Genomic DNA, 21,587 nt, shown 5'->3' with positions numbered 1-21,587 from the left:
CCTGCTCTCAATGTGGAAAAAATATCCTGCCTGGCATCTTTAAGAGAGATCTGCCACTATAAATTTACTATTATACCCTGGGTATGAAGCTTGAAATTTTGATTGATCTAACTGATTACCTTACATCAGGACGCCTGCATACACCTGGGCGCACATTTATGTCTATTCTGGAAAATTCATCCTTCTCCAATATACTGACATAATTTATGCATCACATTGTTCTTTTTTATTGTTTTGTATTGTTCTAGGATTTTATTGTTATGTCAAAACACCCACAATGCTATGGTTAGTTAAGTAAGTGTGAGTGTTGGTCACAGCCTGTATTGCCAGTCTCCTTGGTTTCTCAGATGCTGGAGATTTTTTCAAGAGCATGACCATCACTAACAATTGAATCAGTGAACAGATTGCTTTCTTCCAATTTTGGATTATTATCGTGCTGTTTTCCATGGATGTGGTAAAGAGAATGAAGAAGCCGTGGAATGCCTACAAAGACGAGGTGGTAGAATAGTCTTGAATACTGCCCATTTGTCCACCGAACAGATGGTTACAAGTCTGTTGGAACACTCTTACAAGAAGAAGAGAAAACCAAATTGTTAAACTGGTTGAAAAGTGTCTCAAGGGAACAGCCCCAAGTTATTTTGCCAAATATTTTCAACTTAGAAGACATAATATTGATGATTATGATATTAGGAATAAGAACAAATTGGTTATTGTTAGGGTAAAATTAGAATTGACTAAAAGAGCGTTTTTTTTTTTATAAAGGGGCGGATATTTTTAATAATTATATATGAATTTAGTTCCAGTCTTTTTTTCTCTTTTTTTATGTATGTTTTTAGATTTTTGCATGTTTTATATTTTATTTTATTAATTATTCGTTGATTTATTTTACGCGGAACCCGCATAAAAGAACAAGTGGATTAAGAACGCTCAGGCTGAAATTTGGTCAAAAAGGTACCATATACATAAGAACACATTCAGCCTGAAAGATGAAATTGTTCTTACATAAAACAAAATTGGCTGCCAGTTAGATTAGAATAACCTACTATGGTACAGTACTAAGTATAGCACTAAGTAGATCAATATATGAGCTATTCGTTAATTAATTAAAATGTTGCGCTTGCACATTGATTTCATCTGTTGGTAGTCTATGCAGTATTTAAGAACACCTTAAGAACATTTTCAGGCTAATTTTGCAGAAAACACCTGATATATAAGAACAAAATCAGCCTGAAACCGCAAAACACGTGTTCTTTTATGCGGGTTTTACTGTAACTGAAATGTTCATCCTGCATAAATATGTTTATTATTCTTATTGTTCTGCCCGAGTATTATATCCAAGCCGCCAAAGGTATGGAAAGAGCTCCAAAAACTGCACTCCCCCTATACGTTTTGTAGCTTGGGTTGTAACCCTCACAAAAAGGAAAAGATTGTCCATGCAGGTTCATCGTGATGTCTTTTTGTCCGACTGGGAAACTCTGGCATTGTTTCTCGGTCTTTCTCGCAAATCCCAGCTTGGCACCATCCTTTGAAACCAAACTCCGCGCTTTCGTTTCTTACTATTCCTCTCCTGGTCTCTTTTGGTGTGCCCCTCTGACATTTGCCTTCAAGGGTTGGTCATGCACATTTTAAAATTGGTGACGGCCTTCGTATCGTCCAATTCTGTCTGTAATCACTCGTGATTAAACAAACTTGTCAATCAATAGTATGATTACAGACCAAATTGGACTCCACTCAGCGCTTTCACCATTACTAATAGATAAACGGGCAAAAAAATACATAGTTGACTTTTTTATTGCTAATGAAAAACAAAGGCATATATAGCAATGGCTCTAATCCTATTCCCTTTTCTGTACCAAAGCCTGTTGATGCTTGCCTGTCTGCCTCGAAGAGACTTTAAGTGTTACAAAACCGACCAAAACAAGCTATTAGTAACGATTTAAAAAAAAGCAGTTGTACGATTACTTCCTTAACGTAACCTTTCCTGTCGAGAAGAGGATGTTCACTCTGAATACTTTCACAACTATAATGCTCGGCAAACAAACTTGATTGGCTCGAGCGTACTGAGTATTGCTAAAATTATCATGAGTATTACATATCCTCCTATCCCATGAATGCAACAGACACAGTTAAGACGTACTGACAATGTTTCTGTTGCAAACCTTGTAATGAATTATTTGCATCAAAGCAAAATCGTTCTACATGTAGCCTACACTGATCAGAGGTTTACCAAGGGTTAATATTTTATGATCAAGTCCAGTTTCTCATTCTATGCCACTTGTAAATTTACTGGCTGCTGTTTTTCTTCGGACACGGAAAATAACATCTATTTCAAGGTCCTTTAAAAAAGGTTTCGTTCCTAACCTAAACTGCTACAAATCCGTTTCTTATAAAAGACAAATCAAAAGTGATGATACAACTTTGTTGATTTTCGAGTTGTCTGTTGCGACTTGAATAAGACTATTAAGCAGTCGTAAAACAAAGCGGTCTTTTAAACGCCTACAAACGGTTCTATTGCAGCCAGCACTGCTTTGGCGAGTCTGAACGCCTCTTGCGCTTGCTGAGAATCTTGGAACACATCAGCAGGAACCTTAGGTGGCACCTGTTTGTCGGGGTACCGAGTGGTGTCGTAGTAGTCGGACAGCCTAGCCACCAGTGTAGTGACATCTGGTGCTCCTCGCAGCAACGACAGATCATAGGCCAATTGAACTAAGTCGTGAGTATTAAGCTGCCTGTCCGCGATTCCGGAGAAGGCGTATAGTGCGGCCTTGAGAGCTTTCTCTGCAACTTGATGACACTGGAAGCAGACAAGGTAATACAGTGGATCTCGGGCTGCCAAAAGATGTTCAACGGAGCGGATATCCTCTTTGCTTTGACGCATCCACATCTTGGACAAGCGTGCGTCGGGTCCCGTGTAACGTCTCCTGGAGTGTGATGTGAAACCAGTGAATCTCGGATTATGTCGACGGAAATTCTCGTAGCTTGAGCGTTGTCTTCGACCTCTTTGATACCACTGCCTAAAAAAGTCTGAAAAATCTGGCCGCGCCCTTGCGAACCCTTCATCACGGCCTCCTGATCCACCTTTTGAGAACTTTTCGACCTCGTTTTGTATGAACTTCATCACTTCATTGGCAATTTCTTGCATGTCCATGTTCTTGTCAGGGTGCCATCGAAGGAAAAGGCGTCTAATTGCCTTTTTCTGTTTGTCTTCCGGAAGTTTACAAATTTCAGCCAAAGCTTTTCTCACTTCTTTTAAGGCGTTTTCCAACGTTCTTGGCTTGGGAGGTTCGTTTGCACCTTGGGAAGATGTTGATGATTGCGTTCTTGCTTCTCCTGTATTTTGGCCACTGCTTCCTGCATAAGGCACAAGTTCCATTGTGTCTGAGACAGATTCCTCCTCCATTTCTTTGTCTTCTTCCTCGTGAATCGGTCGTGGTCGTTTGATCTTGTAGAGATCTAGCACATCCACCTCTATCTTCTCACTGCCGATATCTATAAGATACCTGCTAAGAAGGTTGCTCTCTCCTCTCTGTTTTCTCTTTGTCTTGTCCTTTTTTGATTTAGCAAGATTCGGCGTGTTAAGCTTGCGAATGATTTGTGCATATATGTACTTCGGTTCGTCGTCAGTGGAGTCTTCTCTTTCAAATGCAACAAATTCGCCCGGTCGAAAATAAAAGTCGTCATACTGTAACAGAAGTTCGTGGAGCTCTTCTGGTACCTCTGAGCCAAGATCAGGTTCCAAGTGTGGGGTGTCACCTGCTTCCGCGTCCTGGGAGACGCCCGCGTTGTCCAACACGGAAGAAATGCGATCAGGTGACTTGCATTCTAGAATAGCTTGCAGATGCAACCAGCTCTCGTTATCAATTTGACACCCCGTCAGCTGGTTTATCTCTTTACAGAGAACTCTGCGCACCTCATTAGGATCTACTCCATGTTTGATGAAAATGTGCTTTCTGCCATTTGCCTCTTGCTCCACAAAACAATCCATGTGCTTTGATCTACGACTCTCTGAAATTCGAGTATTAGTTCCATTTTCAACTAGCTCGGTGGACAGCTCTTCCATGCAACTTATGCTTAGCTCCTTTTGAAAACTGCGAACGTTGTTACGGACATCCTCTGTCAGTTTAGCTTTCTGGAACTGAAACTTTAAGATTCTCAAGATGCCATCCACAAACTCAGGAGAAAACAATATTCGGCGGAGGTCATTTGCATTCTGGCATTTCTTCTCGGTGTCAGCCCGGCACTTCTTATCCCTGCACTCTGGATGAAGTTCTTCTCTCACTAATGATGCCAAGGACTGAACTTGTAGGTGAACTGGCAGAAGCTCAACAATTTGGCGAGGTGTGGCAAATGTTAAATTGTATTTTTTCAATGTATCGAGGAACTCGTACATAGAATGTGGTATACGAGACTGGTACTTAATGCAATCAAATAGGACCAGGTTTGTAGAGCGTTGGAGCTTTTGATCTCTGCTTGGAAGGTAAAGAGTTTCGATCTTATCCAGCGGATTGTCTCGCCGATCATCTCCATTGCGGTCTTTTCTGGCCTTTAGAGAAACAAATAGTCCAAATACAGCGTGTTTTGCGACTTGAAGTTCATTAGCATGCATCGTCTCCTCTTGACATGATTCTCTGAGACGACTAAGGAGTTTGGCAAACTGCACAGGGCTAGCTTCCTCCATTGCTCCAAGGCGTTTGAACAAGTGCTCAAAAATCCCGTATTCTCGAGGAACTCTGTACAGGTATGGTGGTAGTTGCTCATCAAGGTGAAACGCCAGCTGGTCACAACGGACAAACACTCGGCCATCTTCAACGAGAATGAAAGAAATTTCAGACAGTTGTTTTCCAATTTCGTGGCACACTTGCGAGCACGAGTTAAGGGAGTCACTTTTCTGGCAACTGCTTACACGTTGAAGGAATGTGTACACTTCAGTCATGACTTGACTCAGAAGGCGACGTTTTGGTTGTGGTTGCTCTCGGTCGACGTCCTTCAAAAGGCTTTGCGACAGTTTTGTGACATGAGCAACAACCTGATCAAGAGAAGGTTTCTCTAGAACTCCAAGGCTCTTCAGCTTTGGCAAGGTAGTGCTTGGCACAGCCCAGAAAGGAAGAAGAGATATAGCCGTCCAGGTCAGTCTTTCAAAGGTGTCTGGCACTGAACCGTGAAAGTGAGTAAATGGAATAATTCCATCCTTACCTTGTCCTGAAGACAGATGCTGTCTGTGAAGAGAGCAAAGCTCGTCACTAGCCTTTGAAGGGGCCACAAACTTTAGTGTCGAGAGTTTCCGAAGATAGGTAACATCGTGCAAGGACACGTTGTTAAAAAGGTGTGTAACGAGAACTCGAGACTTTTTTTCCAACTCACTGTGAGATTTCTTGCTCGTGTTCTCTGCTTGTTTGGTCACTTCTTTTGAGAACTCCAGAAATGTATCTTTACTGACCTCCTGCTTAAGACCAACTTTGCGAAGGAGGTCCAACCAACCGGATTTCTCGTCAAATGGATCTGGTGGCTTTGCTTCACGTGGTAGCATAACTGCAAAGACTTTCACGCCTGGATCATGAAAATGTGAAGCAGTTCGCGGTGTTCCGTTGGCGTCTGGAATGAATGCCAAGGTTCTTAGAGCACTTAGAACTCTGTTGTGTTGGACCTCACTGCTATATGGGAGCAGTAAATGTCGTCTAACGTAGTTGAGGTGACGCATTCGTGTTGCCTGCGTAAGATGTGGAAACTGTGGAAAAATGAAATTGATGTAACAATCTGTATGTGTTTTATCACCCACACCGAGAAGTTCCTTGTACAGGCGGTCCAGCTTGGGTGCAGGTGCTAAAAACACGCAGTTGTTTCCTCTCATCCAGACATCTGACTCGTCAATTGGTAAGCCTTCTGGGATGACATTAACCGATCCAACACTGTCAAGGCGGACAAATTCTCCGTGGAAAGTCTTGAAAAATGGCAATCGTCTAACGATCGATATAAATGCATGGCCCTGTTTCAAAGATGTTACGTCATCTTGAAAAAACTGCAACATTGAGACCATTTCATCCTCGGAAAGACAACCGGAGATATTACCTTCATTCATCAGGTATTCCAATACTCTGAGTATGTCTTGCGATGAGTTGGGGTAGGATAGATACGGTTTAAGTATGGTTGATACATCCCACCTGCCATCCCTAGTGATAAGCTCTATATCAACTTCATGACATTTAAGCTTCCGCAGTAAAGTGACAACACGTCTTTGGCCGGGTGACCAAGAGTCTGAAGTGGTCAAGTCGAGGATTACTTTACCTCTGGAGACTGGAGCTAGATTCCTCGATAGTGTTGGAAGGATGGGCCATTTTCCTAAGGGGTCAAGGGAAATGGTCTTCTCTGTTTTTTTGTGGATCTTTGATAAGAACTCCCACAGTCGCTGTAGCCAGGTTTTGGACGGCTCTTTATCTGGCTCCCATGGAATCAGAGTATTTGTTTCATACCAGCTGCCATTTGCAGTACTTGGAAGGAGGGAGGCTAATGCGGAGACGTCAAATTCCTTGAGAACACCTTGATTCGCGGCAAAGATTTTTGTCTCGATGTCAAGCAGACTTGTAGCCAATGCGTGATGGATAAATCGAGAACGATGATTTGGTACCAAATCGGCGAAAAGGCTCAGAAACACTTGGTCATCTTTCTGAAAACGCCTAAGTACGTTATCCTCAGTCAGTAACAGTGGCAATCCAAACATTTCTTTCGGAAACGAAGGTGCTTTCATGCAGTAGCTGAGGAGCAAGAGCACACTCACCACAGAACCAAGTTTCGTCTCGCCAACAGGACGAGGAATATTGCCAATATTGCTTGGATGTTCCTTTAGAAACTGGACAACTACCTGGGGCGTGATCTCTTTCACCGTAGTACCTGCTTTCATGAAGTCGTTGAAGACTCTGTGGGAAGAGTATAAAAGCTTGAAGCCCACTGTCAGCAGAATTTTCTTAAGTTTGTTATCGGATTCACTCCTGAACATCATGGTGTCGAAAAAACCTTGGGAAGGAGGCAACCAAAAACACTGAGTCACTCCTTTTGCACCAGATTCATCAGACCTCTGTGGAGAAACTTCAAATGTCTCCAACGTTTTCTTCGTCAGCGGCAGTAACTTCTGGTCTTGGCTGCAAATCTTCTGAAATACTGCCTCGGCCAGAACTGTCCATTGGCTATGGACAGAATCGAAGTGTGGAAAGAGATGGTGATACCATCGCATTCCTTCGTGGAGTTTGTACTCTTTGGGAAAGAAATCGACCTCTGCGTTTTTCAGCCCAGGCAATAGACCACGTGCCACCAACATCAGTGAGACGTAAGCTTGGGCCAAGACCCCGGTAATAATGAAATGGTTCCATTTGCTTCCAAACCCTTTTTCTTCATTTTCATCACGCCACAGGTTTCTCCGTGCGGAATCCAAATAGAAGTGACCATTGACATGAACTGGAAGTCCTGTATGTAATGGTAACGGCAGAAAGCAAAAGGCCTTATGTTTAGGTTCATTTCTGTCACTGGAATGGGACTTTGATTTCTCGGCCACTTTGGCTGCTATACCACCGCGAGGTAGCAGACCATAGCCTCGACCGTCTGGAACTTCTTTAGTTTCTTCACTTGTCTGGAGACCAATGCATTGATGAATGAGCCATTTTTCTTGTACTTCTCGTTCCTGAATAAATAGGAGGTATGTGATCCCAAGCCAATCAATCTCACTCGTCGTTATGGTCTTGGAGCTCTTAATGTGATCTGCAAGTTTCACTCGCTGGGCAGAGTCTTCATCTGTCAACTTTGCAGAAACCGAGTAGATTTCTTTTAGCTGGTCGTCTTTAATTTCAGAGAGGGTTATTTTCTTTACATGGTTCAAAAACAAGAGGATTTCCTTTGCTTCAAGAGTGAACAAGTTCATAAAGTACATCATTTCTCTGTGGGAAATCTGCTTTTGAGATATAGATGATTCTGCTGAAATTTTCTTGTTTCTAAGGGGAAAACGGAAGAGAGTTGCCGATGTTAAATCAAAAAAGTTTTCTAGATAACCAGGAAACATATCCCGGTAGTCGGATCGTTCTTCTTCTCCAATCGGTCCGATAAGACGCCCAGGATTCTCTTTAGATGCTCCAGGGGCATAGCGACAGTGAGGGTCAAGAACGCAAAGCGTGTCTCCATTCGATATAAAACTTGGACAATCGGTTAGGTGGTACACGGCGTTAAAACCAATCCCGTACTGTCCCGTCTTTGTGGGATCTTCCGTTTTACTTCCAATTCCCAGTCTTTGAATCCCTTCTAAATCCTTTTCTGAGAATGGTCGGTTGTTATATACGCACAAGGCAGGTCCTTGAAGTTCCTTCCAGTTGTTACTTAAAAGGCGTTCCGAGGGATGGCTTCGAGGGTCGTAAATAAAGTGCAACTCGGTGGCACCCGCGTCGTCAGCGTTTTGGACAAGCTCTTTCAGTATCCCAACGTCACATGGATAGGCTTTTAGAATACCTTTCAAACGATCAGTTAGCTCCTCTCGCTGGCCGAATGGCTTTCCGATTGGACGTGATTTGTCAGCTAGTTTCTTTGCGCGAATATCAATCGCGCCCAGCTTGTGGGCAAAATCGATGGAAATGTGCTCGTGAACATAGGCGGTACCACTTCTTGCTGTGATCCACGGTGCGTCATTAATGGCCAATTTCTCAGCGGGCTGTAGAAACAGCTTATGGTCTGGTAAAGGAATCTTGCCCTTCTCAATTTGAAGTAGATGCTCCGGAGCTTCTAACAGCTCGTCGATGAAAGACCTTGTAACTTTAAATTCTGTCGCAGATAGACACTCCCCGCACTTATCCTCGCTGAGTTTGTAAAGGGTACGAATGACGTCTTCAGTGGAAAAAAGATCTTTTACTCCTGTGGCTTGAAACAGGCGACGATATTTGTCGGCGAGAGTCTTTGGCACCTCGTAAAGGTAAGGTTCGCCAGATCTTTCCCACTTGAAAGCAAGTTGGTCGGGCGAGAGACATTTTCCTTGGGTAAGTATCCAACATCTATCTTTCAACTCTTCAACAATCTCCTCACCATCTTCTTCCGAAAGAAGTTCTTGTAAGAAATCATATATGCTGTGGAAAACATCTTCAAAACTATTGGCCTCACCGGGTGAGTGCAGTGTTGCCTGAATAGCATGGTCCAACTGGTTAAGAACTTCTTGGAATGATGGTTTACGGCAACTAAAGCCAAAAAGATCTCGTGTTTGCTTGTTTAGTTTTCCACAGCCAAGTCCTTCACTTTCGTCTAGGATTGGCCTTGAGGACCCTGCGATAAACTTGTATTCCTCACTATACATTTCTTCTGCCTGAAGCATGACGTTTCCATTTGTGTATTCATGGGAACCTCTCCAAGGCATTGTACAGTGTACCGGTTTGTTCAGAACTGGAAACATGCTCACTCTCACTAACTCTGATTGCATCCATTCGGTGGGAGGGTCAAGTTTGTGAAGATGATCATTTATGTACTTCACAAGACGGGCAACTCTTTCTCGAGCATCTTGTTCGGCTTTAACACAAAGCACTGGCACCGTGTTTGCTCGCTCAAGTAAGTTCTTCCAGTCAAGGATGTCTGATGCCATGCCCATGTTTTCAAGCATGAGAAGGCGCTCTTTGGTGCGATAACCCGTGCCAAACGGGAATCTCTTTTCATCTTCTGAGAACAAAGTCGCCCCCGTACTTCTAGGGGATATAAGTTCTTTTGGAGATGCCAAATCTCCCTCGTGCGGCCCACATGGGATACAACGATTGGTTGAAAGCAAAGACTTGTATAGTGTGACAAGATCCGATCGATGGCTTGAATGTCCTCGAAGGCATTCGTCAATCAGGTAAAGCACAATGGAATCTCGTAGATCACCAGGTATCGTCAACATGTTTGGGAAAAAGACATCTTTCAAAAAATTCTGCTGAGTCATTGTCCGCTCTTCAATCATCTCGATACACCCAGCCTGTTGAAAGCCTTTTCTTGCGAAGTCTGGAAGTGGGACTACTTTGTAATCAAGCATTGCCAGAACTTTCTCGCTTTTCGGAATTTTCTGCAACTCGACGTCTCGATAAATGCATTGGGTTACGGGACTCCAGTCCCCTTCTATGAGAACCAATGGAAGATCAGAAGTTGCGATTCGTTGATAAACGCTTTTTATGAGTGGTGCCCATGCCGATGATTGGAGCGTCTCTGGATTTGGCCAAAGGGAGAAACTGTCGTATGACGGAATCTTTCCTTGCTTGTGCATACGCATCGTGTTCTCTAGAACCTGAAAGTAAGCCTGGGATACTGCATCTTCCATGAGGCTTCTGTTCCATCGGACCTCTAAGGGCTGGTGACCAAGATCAGCCGTCGTACTTTCCCAGATTCCTCGACGGTTTGACGTGACTGCAAAGTAACCGTTTACATGCACCGGTAGCCCAGTTGGTATGCTTAGTGGAAGGAAACAGAAAACCTCGCCATTTACAGCTTCCGGGTTTAAGCAGCCATATTTGCCATCATAGGTGGAAATTTTTCCAGCTATTCCAGAGGCAGACAATAGTCCCTGATTTTTACCTTCTTCACTGGTTGCCAGCTGAAAGGAATTGCCAGTTCCTAGGCAAGAACTTATAAGCCAGGAGCAGCTTTCTTGACTCCCGTCACCATTCTTTGAGGTCACAGCTATCATTTCTGTTAACTTGGGCGGTGGCTCCTTGTTTGCAAAGATTGCATGACTTTGCGTTTTTGTCCATTCTGCGCATGAATGGAGAAATGTGTTCTTCATCAGAGGTTTATCTGGTTGACGTACGTTCGCTGTTTCTTTAGAAATTTCAAACAGTAGTCGCGCGTTTCTTGGATCAAGGACATTCTCTTCCACCTCAAGGAATGTTACCCTTTTTATATTCTGTGTAAACAAGAGCAAGCTTGACGACGATTCTTGAAAAGAATGCATAAGGGTTTGTATCTCCTGTCTGTTGTAGATCTTATCGCAGATTTCTCCTCTCTTTGTTCGGAAGGCAAATCTAAACAGAGTTCCTTCAAAATAAAACTTCCCAGACGTACTACTTGGTGAAGTCGTGTCACAGCCAAATAGCCCGTTGTAAGGGAGATATTGGTGGGGAAAGCAGCTTAGACTGTGTGGATTGACAGCCAAATTTATCTTGATTCCAGGTTTTGAGGCATCAGGTATATGCACCCCAAGGTGTGTTCTGTGTGGATCAAAGAACACGGCGTAGTTTCTGCTGATGAAACTTGGAACATCAGTGAAGTGGTAGACTGAACTGAAACCAAGTCCAAAACGGCCGATCTTTTCCAGGTCTTCTTTTTTTGTGGCCCCTGCCAACTTCGATATATTCTGCAAATCGTCGTCTGTAAAAACTGCGTTGTTGTACACTAACAAGGCGGGACCTTGACAGTCTGCCATACCTGATGACAAGACCCTTTCGGTTGGATGGCTGCGCCAGTCGAGAACAAACTGCACTTCAGTTGCACCAGCGTCATCTGCATTCTGTACCAGTTCTCTGAAAACACCAACACCTTCTTTGTACTCGTTCAGAATATTCTTAAGCCTGGTTGTAATTGGCTCGTGAGGGCCTGTTTGTTCGATACCTAGTGCCTCCGCGCACGTGACACGCGTGCTAATAGGTGGAACACCCAGAAGCTCAGCGGTTTTCGTAGATATGCTGTCATGAATCATAGGAAACTGACTTGTGATTGGAAGTTCTGAACCTCCTTTCCTCAACCAACCTGCGTCGCAGAATGTGCAGTCGTTGCATGGAACCATCTTTAAGGTGTTATCCCAGGTCATTACTGGCACCAACAGGTTTCTACGGAGCTCTGAATTCAGTGACTTTCCATCTTTTACCATCCATTGCAGAATGTCGCATGACAATTTTCGGTCATCCGCTACATTTCTCATATCATTGCTTGCGTCGTGCTTATCCTTTATCATTGCGAGGACACCCAGCAGGTCTGTTTCGTTAAATCTCTCACGAACACCACATTGTTGGAAAAACGAACGGAGGGCCTCAAAGTCTTGTGGAACTGTAAATAAGTAAGGCTTCAAGTCGAAGTTGCAAGGCGAAACAAATGCCATCTTGGACGGTGATGTAAATCCGTTTCCGTGCCATACCCACGTAGAAAAGCTGACATCTTGTCCTATCATCCAAGTGAAGTTAGGATTGGTGGATGCTTCCTCGTAGATCTGTTTTAACATTGCTTGAAAATGATACCTGTCAGTCGTATTCATGTCATTTAATGACACAAAGTAGGCAGAGCGCAGCTGGTCTATGAGGTGGTGGGCGGCGGGTGACTTGTTCCACCCGAAAACATTCTCCAGTGCTCGTGTGCACGGCCTGGAGACAAGAGGAAACGATGCTCCTGCAAGATTGGCTTTAGACTGGCTTAGCACATCAGACGGTTTGAAGAACTGTGCTTTCCCTGAAAACCAAGGCATGACGCAAGGGTAGGAAGCAGGGCGATTCTGCATTCGTTGGATCCACCTCTCTTTCATTAGAGCTTGAACCAAGGTCTTGTTTGAGTTCAGTAAAAGCGGGTTAGTGTTTAGAAACTCTAATAGTGCTGATGCTTTACGTGATGCCACATCAAGAGGGATATTGCATAATGTCTGGGCAACATGCAAAATGTCGTCTGCATTTGGAACACTCCTCATTCCAAGTTGTCGAAGAGGCTGGAGAATGTCATCTTTGGCGAAGTCGTTATGTGGAAACTTGTTGTTGTCGTCTTCAAAAAGTTGTCGCAAAACGGGTTGTTGTGGATCGAGAACATCACATGGAGTGGCCAGCCTGTTATTCCGGGTAACAACAAAGGGCAGGTTTCTGAGTGACGTGGAGAATGAGCCGTTTTCATTACAGAAGGTGTAGTAATGTCTAAGAACCCAGCACATCAATGTGGAAATCTGCTGGTGACTGTAGAAGTTACCCTGTATACCACTGAAGACGGTCGAGATCAGGAAGGTTGCTGGGATCGTCACAGAGATTCCAAGCCTTTGAAGAAGAGTATACGACTCGGAATCCTCTAGACGTATAATTCTGGAAGCATTGGGAACCGGCAAGGAATCAGGAAGGTGGAAACCATATGGTAAAACCGTACGGACTTGCCTTCCTTCCATTACAGGAATGAAGGATGTTCCATCAGCTGCGTCAAAAATCGGCAGGTGCAGCAGGAGGCCTATTTGATCAGGACTGAAATACTCTGAAGAGAGAAATCTTCTTAGTGCTCGTTTCTCGTCTGCTGAACAGCAGGAAATCATCGAAACACATCTGTCTTTGCCAAGTGCTTGAAAGATTCTCAGGACGCCTTGAATGTTGGGAGAGGCGATGTACTTGTGTAAGGCATTGTGACGTACGTAAGGTGGAAGGCTTACCAGAACAATGCAGCCCATTTTTCCAAGCAAGGAAACAATAAGTGGCTGTAAAGATAGACCCTGGTTGTGTTGTCTGATAGCCAAACTCGATGTCTTAAGCTTCACTATGCTGCGACGTCCCGCAGATGCGTGAGGAATGAGAGGGAAGTCATGAAAAGAGGAGAGATCAGTGGCAAAAACATTTTGGATCCATCTCCATACAAACTCCAACCAGGTTTCTGGCGGATGCCCGTTTATGCCTGGATTCCATGAAACCAGATGATCTGCTCCAAACCAACCTGAAGGCAGCATTTGTCGTAGAAGATTAACTGCGATGGTTTTGTTAAGTTTGACGAGCTGCAAAGGATAGACGATGTTTGGATTGCTTGCATCAGAAGCAGCCTCTGACAAATACTTAAGCGCCGGGGATTGTTCTTCGCTGTCGAGGAACTTACTCTCCATGTTGTGGAAAAGGGAACGCGGATGGGTGGCCGATGAAACGTACACGGCAGCATTAGGATCTCGGCTGTACTGAAGCGAACGGAAATCCACAAAGCTTCCATCTGCAAGGGGCAGGAGAGGGATGCCCTGCATGTCATTCAGGTTCTTGTCTTCCACGGAGAACTCAAGCAGCTTAAGCTTCCTCTCCCTTGACGTATTGGCTGCCTTCCAAGACCCCTTGGCTTTCTGTTTTAGCAGACTTCTCAAGTAAGCAGGGGTGATACTATTCCAGGCTACTGGTGCATACGTGTTGATTGCTTTCATCACGTGACTTGGAACGATCACTATGGCCTCATTAGCTTGTGCCAAAGTTTCCAGAACCACGCCTCTAACTTGATCGGTTGCGTTTGGGAATTCGCTTTTTATTCTGTCAAGGCGTGCCTCGTTAAGGATGATCCACTGGCCACCGTTTGCTGGGGTCCAGAAGACGTTCTTAGTCATTAAAGTTGAAAACATCGACTTCAGCATGACTTCCCAATGTTTGTCTACTTCTTGAAGGTTTGGCCAGGACTGGTAAACCAATTCTGCCTTAACCGGAAAATTACCGGTTTCTTTTAGATTGAGCAACAGATTGGCGTAGGCTTGACTTGCGACACGTTTAACCAGCGATACATTCCACTCAGCGGTTGGATCATCCTGGCAGTCTAGTCCTGGCCATTTAAGACCACGTCGATTGTCGGTGAGGCCGAAGTAACCATGAACATGAACTGGAAACCCAGTCCTGGAATCAGCGTCTGGTGGTAGTGGCAAGAAGCAGAAGATCCTCCCTCCAGTCGACGAAAGAGCTTGACGTTTCGATTCATTCAGTGGTGTAGCGAATCCCACCCAAGGCAGAAGGCCCAAATCTGATGACTGTTTTTTAAGATTTGCATCTCGAGCGTCGACTTGATGGTAAACCAGCCATTTGTTTTGCACAACCGTACCTCTTGCATCTAACTCTTCAACAGCTAAGTGCAAGGACAGACGTGTATCTTGAATTGTCCCTTTGCTTAACAATTCCACCTGAGTCAAAAAGTGTTTCTTCTTTCGTCTGACCTCTTGCCTGCAACTGTCACTCAATCGGACGGTGAAGACGTGCCTTTTAACGTTTCTTTCATCAGTTTCAAACAAACCTATTTCTTCAATGTTCTTCAAGAAAAGGAGTATAACAGAGGCTTCCTCTTTCAGCGCATTGAATAGTTTTCGAACTTTCTCCGCAGTGTACGTCTTTTTGGATAAATCTGATGCCACACCTCGAAGTGGGAAGCGAAACAGAGTTCCATTGTAAAACTGTGTTGAAATTTTACAGTCCAAGACATCTTCGTACGGCCTGAACTGATCTGGACAGACATCAAGAGGTCGATCCTCGAGAGAAAATCGCTGGCCTGTTTCGTTCCTTCCAAAGTGCGTTTCATGTGGATCAAGGAATACTATAGCGTCTCCACTAACGATGCTCGGAAGATCTAAAAAAATTGATGGAGAGCTTGTTGCTCAGCATATATTGATTTTGTTAAGAATTACGTATGTTCAATATTAACAGGTACATTAAAAAGCTGGCGTGTTCAGTGTTTGCGGCTTCTGCTGCCGTCTTACAAATCAAGCATCTCAGTGCCAAAAAATTCAGTAAATGCGACGTCATAGTGTACAATAGGGACCTTACGCAAAACAGGACGGCAACGGCAACGAGAACTTCACCAAACAGAAGGTTTAATGAGCAAAACAATGGCTGTGCACGTGCATTATAACTCTTGGTACACTTCTTTGTCGTCCTTTGCAAAACAACAACGTGAAATGACCAAATTCTGCGTTGTCTGGAGAACGTGAACCACAACGGCTAATTTTTCTTATTTCTATTTGGACCTGAACGCATTCGTATCATATGCAACAGGGGCAACTTTTTAGTACCGAGAGATTCAGGGATGGATAATAAGTAGTTCAGCCCTGTTCGCATGAAACCTGTCTCGAGGGCGGTAAACACGTTGTCAAGACGCAATGACCGAAAATGTGTGCAACCTGCTTATTTGACAACTTTCTGACTGGACAATAAGCAGCGGTTCCCCGTAAGCTACATTTCCTAAAACTCCAGGAAACCAAAACGTGTTGCCCAAGTGTAACTTGATTTTATTCAGTAGCAGGACCTTCTTTTAATTTGTTAAAACCTTCTGGGTAGAATCCGAGTTGCATCTGAATTTTTTCCCACACGCACTTAATCAATCATTTATCAGTTACCTTTTCAAGAACTCACCCGTCATGTGATAAACAGAGTTAAAGCCTATGCCAAATCGGCCCACTTTTAACGGGTCATCTTTCTTACTGCTTCTCATTAGCCTTTCCAGGTTTTCCCAGTCACCTTCCTCAAAGAGAGCATTGTTTTGTGCATATAACGCAGGACCCTGGAACTGAGCAAGGCTGGGCTCGTACAAAGAGTCCCTTCCGTAGAAGCTTGGGCGCGAATCAAGGAGGAAGGATACCTTCGAGGCCCCTGCATCATCTGCATTCTGAATAATTTCCTAAAATATGCAAAGAATTGAATTGAATTAGGAAACTGAACCAGAGTACTTTACTGTTACTTTTCATTATTCTCATCTGGTTATCCACGAATATTCAAGTATTTGTTTCTCTGTAACAAGCATTTCTTGGTAAAAAGGTTAAAATATTCAAATTCCTCGGTCAGTTTTCAGTCCGTATTGAAAATGCTGCTCTCCCGAAAAATATACAGGTGTAACAATGGCCGTATTTACCCGGGCAGACGACTAATGCGTCTCCGAGGTATATTTATTGCGTCTTAGATGTTTTAGCCTGCGTCGCAAACAGTCTAAACTGCCGGATTATACACGTCCGGCTGCAACGCAGGTTAAGACGTCTAAGTAAATACGAAAAATAAGATGCATTGTTAAACGTGAGACGAAATTAACAATTTAAAACATCTAGAAGACGCATTAAACAGACGTATTAAACGTCTTAGACGAGTAATTTTTCTTGGTTAAAACGAGATCAGCGTAAAACAGACGTACTTATCTGACTTGTGAATCCGCACAACAACATAGAATTTGAAACCAAGCGACCGACAGACAGCACCTCTTACAATAGCTCTTTCAACGCAAATGTTTTGTTTCTCGTATTTACCTGTACGCACTTAATATTAGATGCATTATACTCCTGAGACGTATTATACAGTCGTCCTTCTTAGCAAATACGGCCAATGCTCAATCGATTTTACATTTAGGCTTCAGCTTTTGCATTGTCACATCAGAAAAACACATACTACTGTTTGAAGCATCTCTTCACTGTTATTCAATTTATCAGGGGCCCATGCCCAACACTATGGTTTTATTATTTAACCCTTTCACTGCAGGTTAAAGTAACTCAAATGTCAAAATTTTGAAAAAAACAGGTCAATGTTATAGGAAACAAGAAATAAAGATAATTGTCGCCAAAAATCAAATTATGTGGGAGTAAATGAACGTGCCTAAATGCACGACCATGGTGCAGTTCTATGTTGTACATCTGAATATTATCTTGCGCCACTGGTTCAGTTTCTGGTGCAGCAAATGTTAAATTAAAATGCAGTGAAAAATTAAAAGCGAACGAGAATAAGCTACCATCGATTTGATATGTGTTTGAATGTTTCCCCAATAATGAACCTCGATTTGCAAAATATTAATACTTAACTGATGCATAATATTTAAACATCTTTTTAGAAACGATTGGGTAATGTACTCAAACCTATGTTTCGTTCTGTGAAATGTAACCGAGCCTATGCTACTAGCCAAATTATAATCATATCTTTTGACAATTAGCCAAAGGGTTCCAAGCCAAATTGTGCCTCCAAACATGTAAAAGTTCTTCTATGAAGAACTTTTAGAGTACAAGCTAGGAACATGCTGAGGTTTTATCATTGTTTCTAAAAGAACAAGAATCCTCGCGTTGGTTATTTTAAAGATCATTGAATACCTTCAAGATTTGTCCTCCATCCGGGTACCGGTCGAGGATGCTTTGTAGAATGTGAGTTAATGGGGGTCGCTTCTGTCCATAAGACCTTCCTATCATGAGCGAGGAAAGGAAAAATTTCAGTCGTGGTTAAAAAACACTCTAGACAAAGCATTGGCTTTGGGAAACACATTAAACCATCGTTCACTACAAAAATCTCGCGCTGCTGTCGTAAGAGTCAAGTTGAGGCCGTATTGTTCGATTGTGCCCGTAAGTCGCTGAACCCTTTGATGTGTATTCTATCCGTTAAAACGTCTCTCTTACGACTCAAAACGTACCAAATTGTGCAGTAACCTTATTGTTATTTACTATTGCTTTTTTCAATTTTATCCTTTGACATTCCCATTTAATACCGAGAGCTAACCGTAAACAGGTTAACCTGAGTGCTATTCAGGCTAATCTGAGGGATATTTAAGCTAACTGGAGCGATATTTAGGTCTAAATGTAGTCTGCAGTCTCAGTACAAATGCCAAACATCGTGGAAACATTATACCATCGGTTATTCGTGCTGTACAATTTTAAATACAATCACGTCTCTATCTTTTCAGCCAGTTGTCCGATATTACTACGACCAACTGCACAACTTTCAGCCAGTTGTCCAATATTAATACGTGCCGCTCAGACAATGAATGATAGAGTCGACAGAACTCGACGTGGCCCAGTAAAGTGAGCTCGCCAAGAACTTATCAGCACTTTCGAGACTTAGGACAGCGGAGGCAAAATATTACGTGCTGCAGTCTCTAAAGTTCCAAGCTCTGTTCTCACTTTTCTAAAGCTAGCAACTGAACGCAAGACATACAGCTTCCATGTGTCGGTTTTGATACTTGGTGGCTGGGTTGAATTTGAAATACAGTTGTCCTTTGTTTGAAGGAAGAAGGAAGGAATTAACAATTGGTCGCCGAAGGCAACTGATTAGCTAAGTTAAAAGCTGCAGATCTTTAAAGTACTCTAAAGCACACTAGCTTCACATCTTCAATTTCAAACATAAGTACAAAACTAATAGCGCCTTCTCGATGAAAACTGAAGAAAACCTTCGCGTCTCCTTCTCGGAATGAGCGCGTAGACACGACTGTACTTATTGCAAATGTCGATTGACACAAAATTGGTGAAAAACAATAAAAATTTGCTGGAAAATTAATAGCAGCAAACTTTCGACGAACTTAATATTGTTCAACAAACATTTCAAAAGTGCACAAAACTAAAATGTAGTCACATACCTTGAATGCGTGGACGAGCCGCCATGTTCTCATTCGTTCATAATCGTGCTTGGGTAAAAAGTGTGTCACTGAGTTAATTTAACTTTCCAACTGAAAGAAGAATAGGTAATAAAAACTTGAGTATGAATAATTTTGAAAAGAACTAACTTCTTTAGAGGTAGAATCTTTAAATCCGAGAACGTAAGAAGGGAACAGATATGGCCCACGATCAGTCAATAATTCGACAATAATGGAAGGAAAACATGGCATCACAGTGTAAATTAAAACAACGGTCTTTCTCGTTTGCATATCAAAGAACTATCATTTCGTTCATCATAGAGAAGTATTTTTACACGCTTCACTTAATGCATCTACGTTTATTTCTTCATTCAACTTTAACCAAATTGACACCTGAAATTTGTGTCAAGTAAGCCACAAGAATCGGTCGAAACCATGATTTCGATCCTACGAAAGCAGAGAGGAAACTAGTTTCATTTATATAGTTATGCAGAGCACTGACTCTTCAACCGATGCTCATTTAAGGAATTTAAGTAATTGGTGCCCAAAGTGATTAGTTGTTCAAGTTTTTGCAAGACGTTTTAGAAGATCAAATAGTCCTGGTCCGTTTTCAGTCAAACGATACTGTGCTCGAGGTTTCAACATGGCCGTACTGCCTTGACGGAGAAACAAATATAAGTTATCCTTTACTTGCGACTTTGATCATCATGTGTCGGTATGGTTCTTCTCAGACGCCAAAAGCCACGAGGAATTTGAGTTTAGATATAAATCAAACGAGTCAATAATCCTCTTTACAGCACTGGGTTCGTTTCCGGATCTTTGAGAAGTGAAGTCATGGTGGTCCTGTTCAAACGAATGCAGTTTGACACATGAATAATTCAAGATGTAATGTTGTTATATTTTGCTCTGTTTATCCGTAGTAAGATTCCGTCAAGAAGACAAGGTTGTCTTCAGAATGAAAATGAAATCTTCGTAAATATATTGAAACACGCCACCTCTTACTAGGCCACATACTTTTGAAGTACACCGCCTCTCGCTTCCTGATAAAACAATTTTAACAGTTTATGGTTCGATTTTCCTTCGTATTTTTAAGGATGATGATGGTATTTAACATTATTTTATAAAAAGAACCTCAGCAATGATATTAAACTTGTCGAATTCGAAGTAAGGTCAACGCGCTGATTAAAGAATGTAGCCCATGATTTATTATTACGTTCCGGCGGGGCATTCTGAAGGCTCCCATATCCTCGTAGTGCATGTTCAGTTGTTCAACTCGATATAAGCCCTGCCGGGATATCTTGCAGTGAGTAAAATAGTAAAAAGACTGGACAAGTTAAAATTCTGATGGTCACTTTCATAGAGATCAGTTTGCCTGAATTATTGATTGTTTTAGTAGAATAGATTTAACTGTTTGCCGCAATTCTGAGAAATGCAAGAATCATGAATAGTTTCTAAGAAAATAAAGTTCACGATATTTCAGCTGCTGGTCCTGGGCGAATGAGCCTATATCAACTATATCTTCTGACCGGCTGTGAGCAAATTCCTGTGAATATCTGACCAAATCTTGAAGCAGGCAGCAGCAAGGACCAAAGTTCAGCGTTGATTTGGACGTGAAGACTATGTTGCCGTGCGAGGCTTCAGCAGATTGAAATTTAACAAGTAAATCAAGCGCGACACTTACCTTTTATAGCGTGACATCCAATTTACTCTTTAAACTTGAATTCTTTTAAACGCCGGCTGCAAACATTCACTTCTTGCCTGCTGTACTGGCGCTTCGCATTGTTAAGAAGAGCAACTCATTGTTTGAAACACAAGTGAATTCTAAGAAAAGGACAAATCTCAACCAATAACATTGCAGCAGAAGAACATTTGCAACTTAACCGGAAACGAATTCAATTCTTGGAAAGCGCGAGTTTGATTCTTGGAATGGATTGTGCTAACTTCCGCAATGATTAATTTGTGAATGTTATGTAAAATGCAAAATTTAATTTATGACTGGATGTATTAACGCGGACTGCTATGTAAAACATGTGATTTTGACCTACATGTCTTTTACGCGTATGCATTGCTTAAAGGTGGAGATTTGTGCGAGTAAAGGACTATCAGTCTAGAAATCTTTGGCGGGGAAATTGCAACCAGATCGAAGTGCGTTATACAGCATAATAGACCATAATCACACTGATTTCCTCGTGATTTGCGCATGTAAGTGACACACTGGGGGTCAAAAACACTTGTGTGACACGCACGTGCATTGTTCGTGAAGTTATGACAAAGAGCATTATATTGGAGAACTTTCGACTCGCACGTGATCAGGTCGTGCTCCTTGAAACCGCGGCAAATTTGTGCGCCAGCCGGCGTCAAGCAAACGATTTATTCACAGTCTTTTTCTCTTTTTGAGTTGGGAGGTATAACAAAACACTTAAGGACTGACTGATAATGATGATTGTAGACTGCCTCTGGAGGTAGTCTACAATTTCCGAACTGATTTTCCAGAAAATTACCGTTCCATTTGACTTTCAACCGAAATTTGCGGATTTTTTTGCTAAATGGGAAGCACC

At 42.6% G+C, this 21,587-nt stretch overlaps 1 protein-coding gene across 3 annotated transcripts; it reads right to left on the bottom strand.

Moving 5' to 3' along the window:
- Nucleotides 1-1,773: 1,773 nt before the first annotated feature.
- Nucleotides 1,774-21,144, bottom strand: LOC110043114 (sacsin-like). 3 transcript variants are annotated; one of them, XM_089290843.1, is made up of 5 exons: nt 20,711-21,144; nt 19,033-19,122; nt 17,780-17,868; nt 16,071-16,335; nt 1,774-15,288 (listed from the first exon to the last, which is right to left on the bottom strand). In XM_089290843.1, the coding sequence occupies exons 2-5, from the start codon at nt 19,055-19,057 to the stop codon at nt 2,489-2,491; spliced, it is 13,179 nt and encodes a 4,392-aa protein (XP_089146969.1). In that variant the 5' UTR covers nt 19,058-19,122; nt 20,711-21,144; the 3' UTR covers nt 1,774-2,488. The 3 variants fall into 3 exon arrangements, with proteins under 3 accessions (XP_089146969.1, XP_089146971.1, XP_089146970.1); XM_089290845.1 differs by lacking the exon at nt 20,711-21,144 and adding an exon at nt 20,556-20,664; XM_089290844.1 differs by lacking the exon at nt 20,711-21,144 and adding an exon at nt 19,720-19,892.
- Between the last annotated feature and the right edge of the window lie 443 nt (nt 21,145-21,587).

The sequence above is a fragment of the Orbicella faveolata genome, unplaced genomic scaffold (assembly GCF_042242905.1).
Source record: "Orbicella faveolata isolate gen_17 unplaced genomic scaffold, um_ofav_v1 contig_24, whole genome shotgun sequence".
NCBI lineage: Eukaryota > Metazoa > Cnidaria > Anthozoa > Scleractinia > Merulinidae > Orbicella > Orbicella faveolata.
This window is presented reverse-complemented; position numbering and strand designations above follow the sequence as displayed.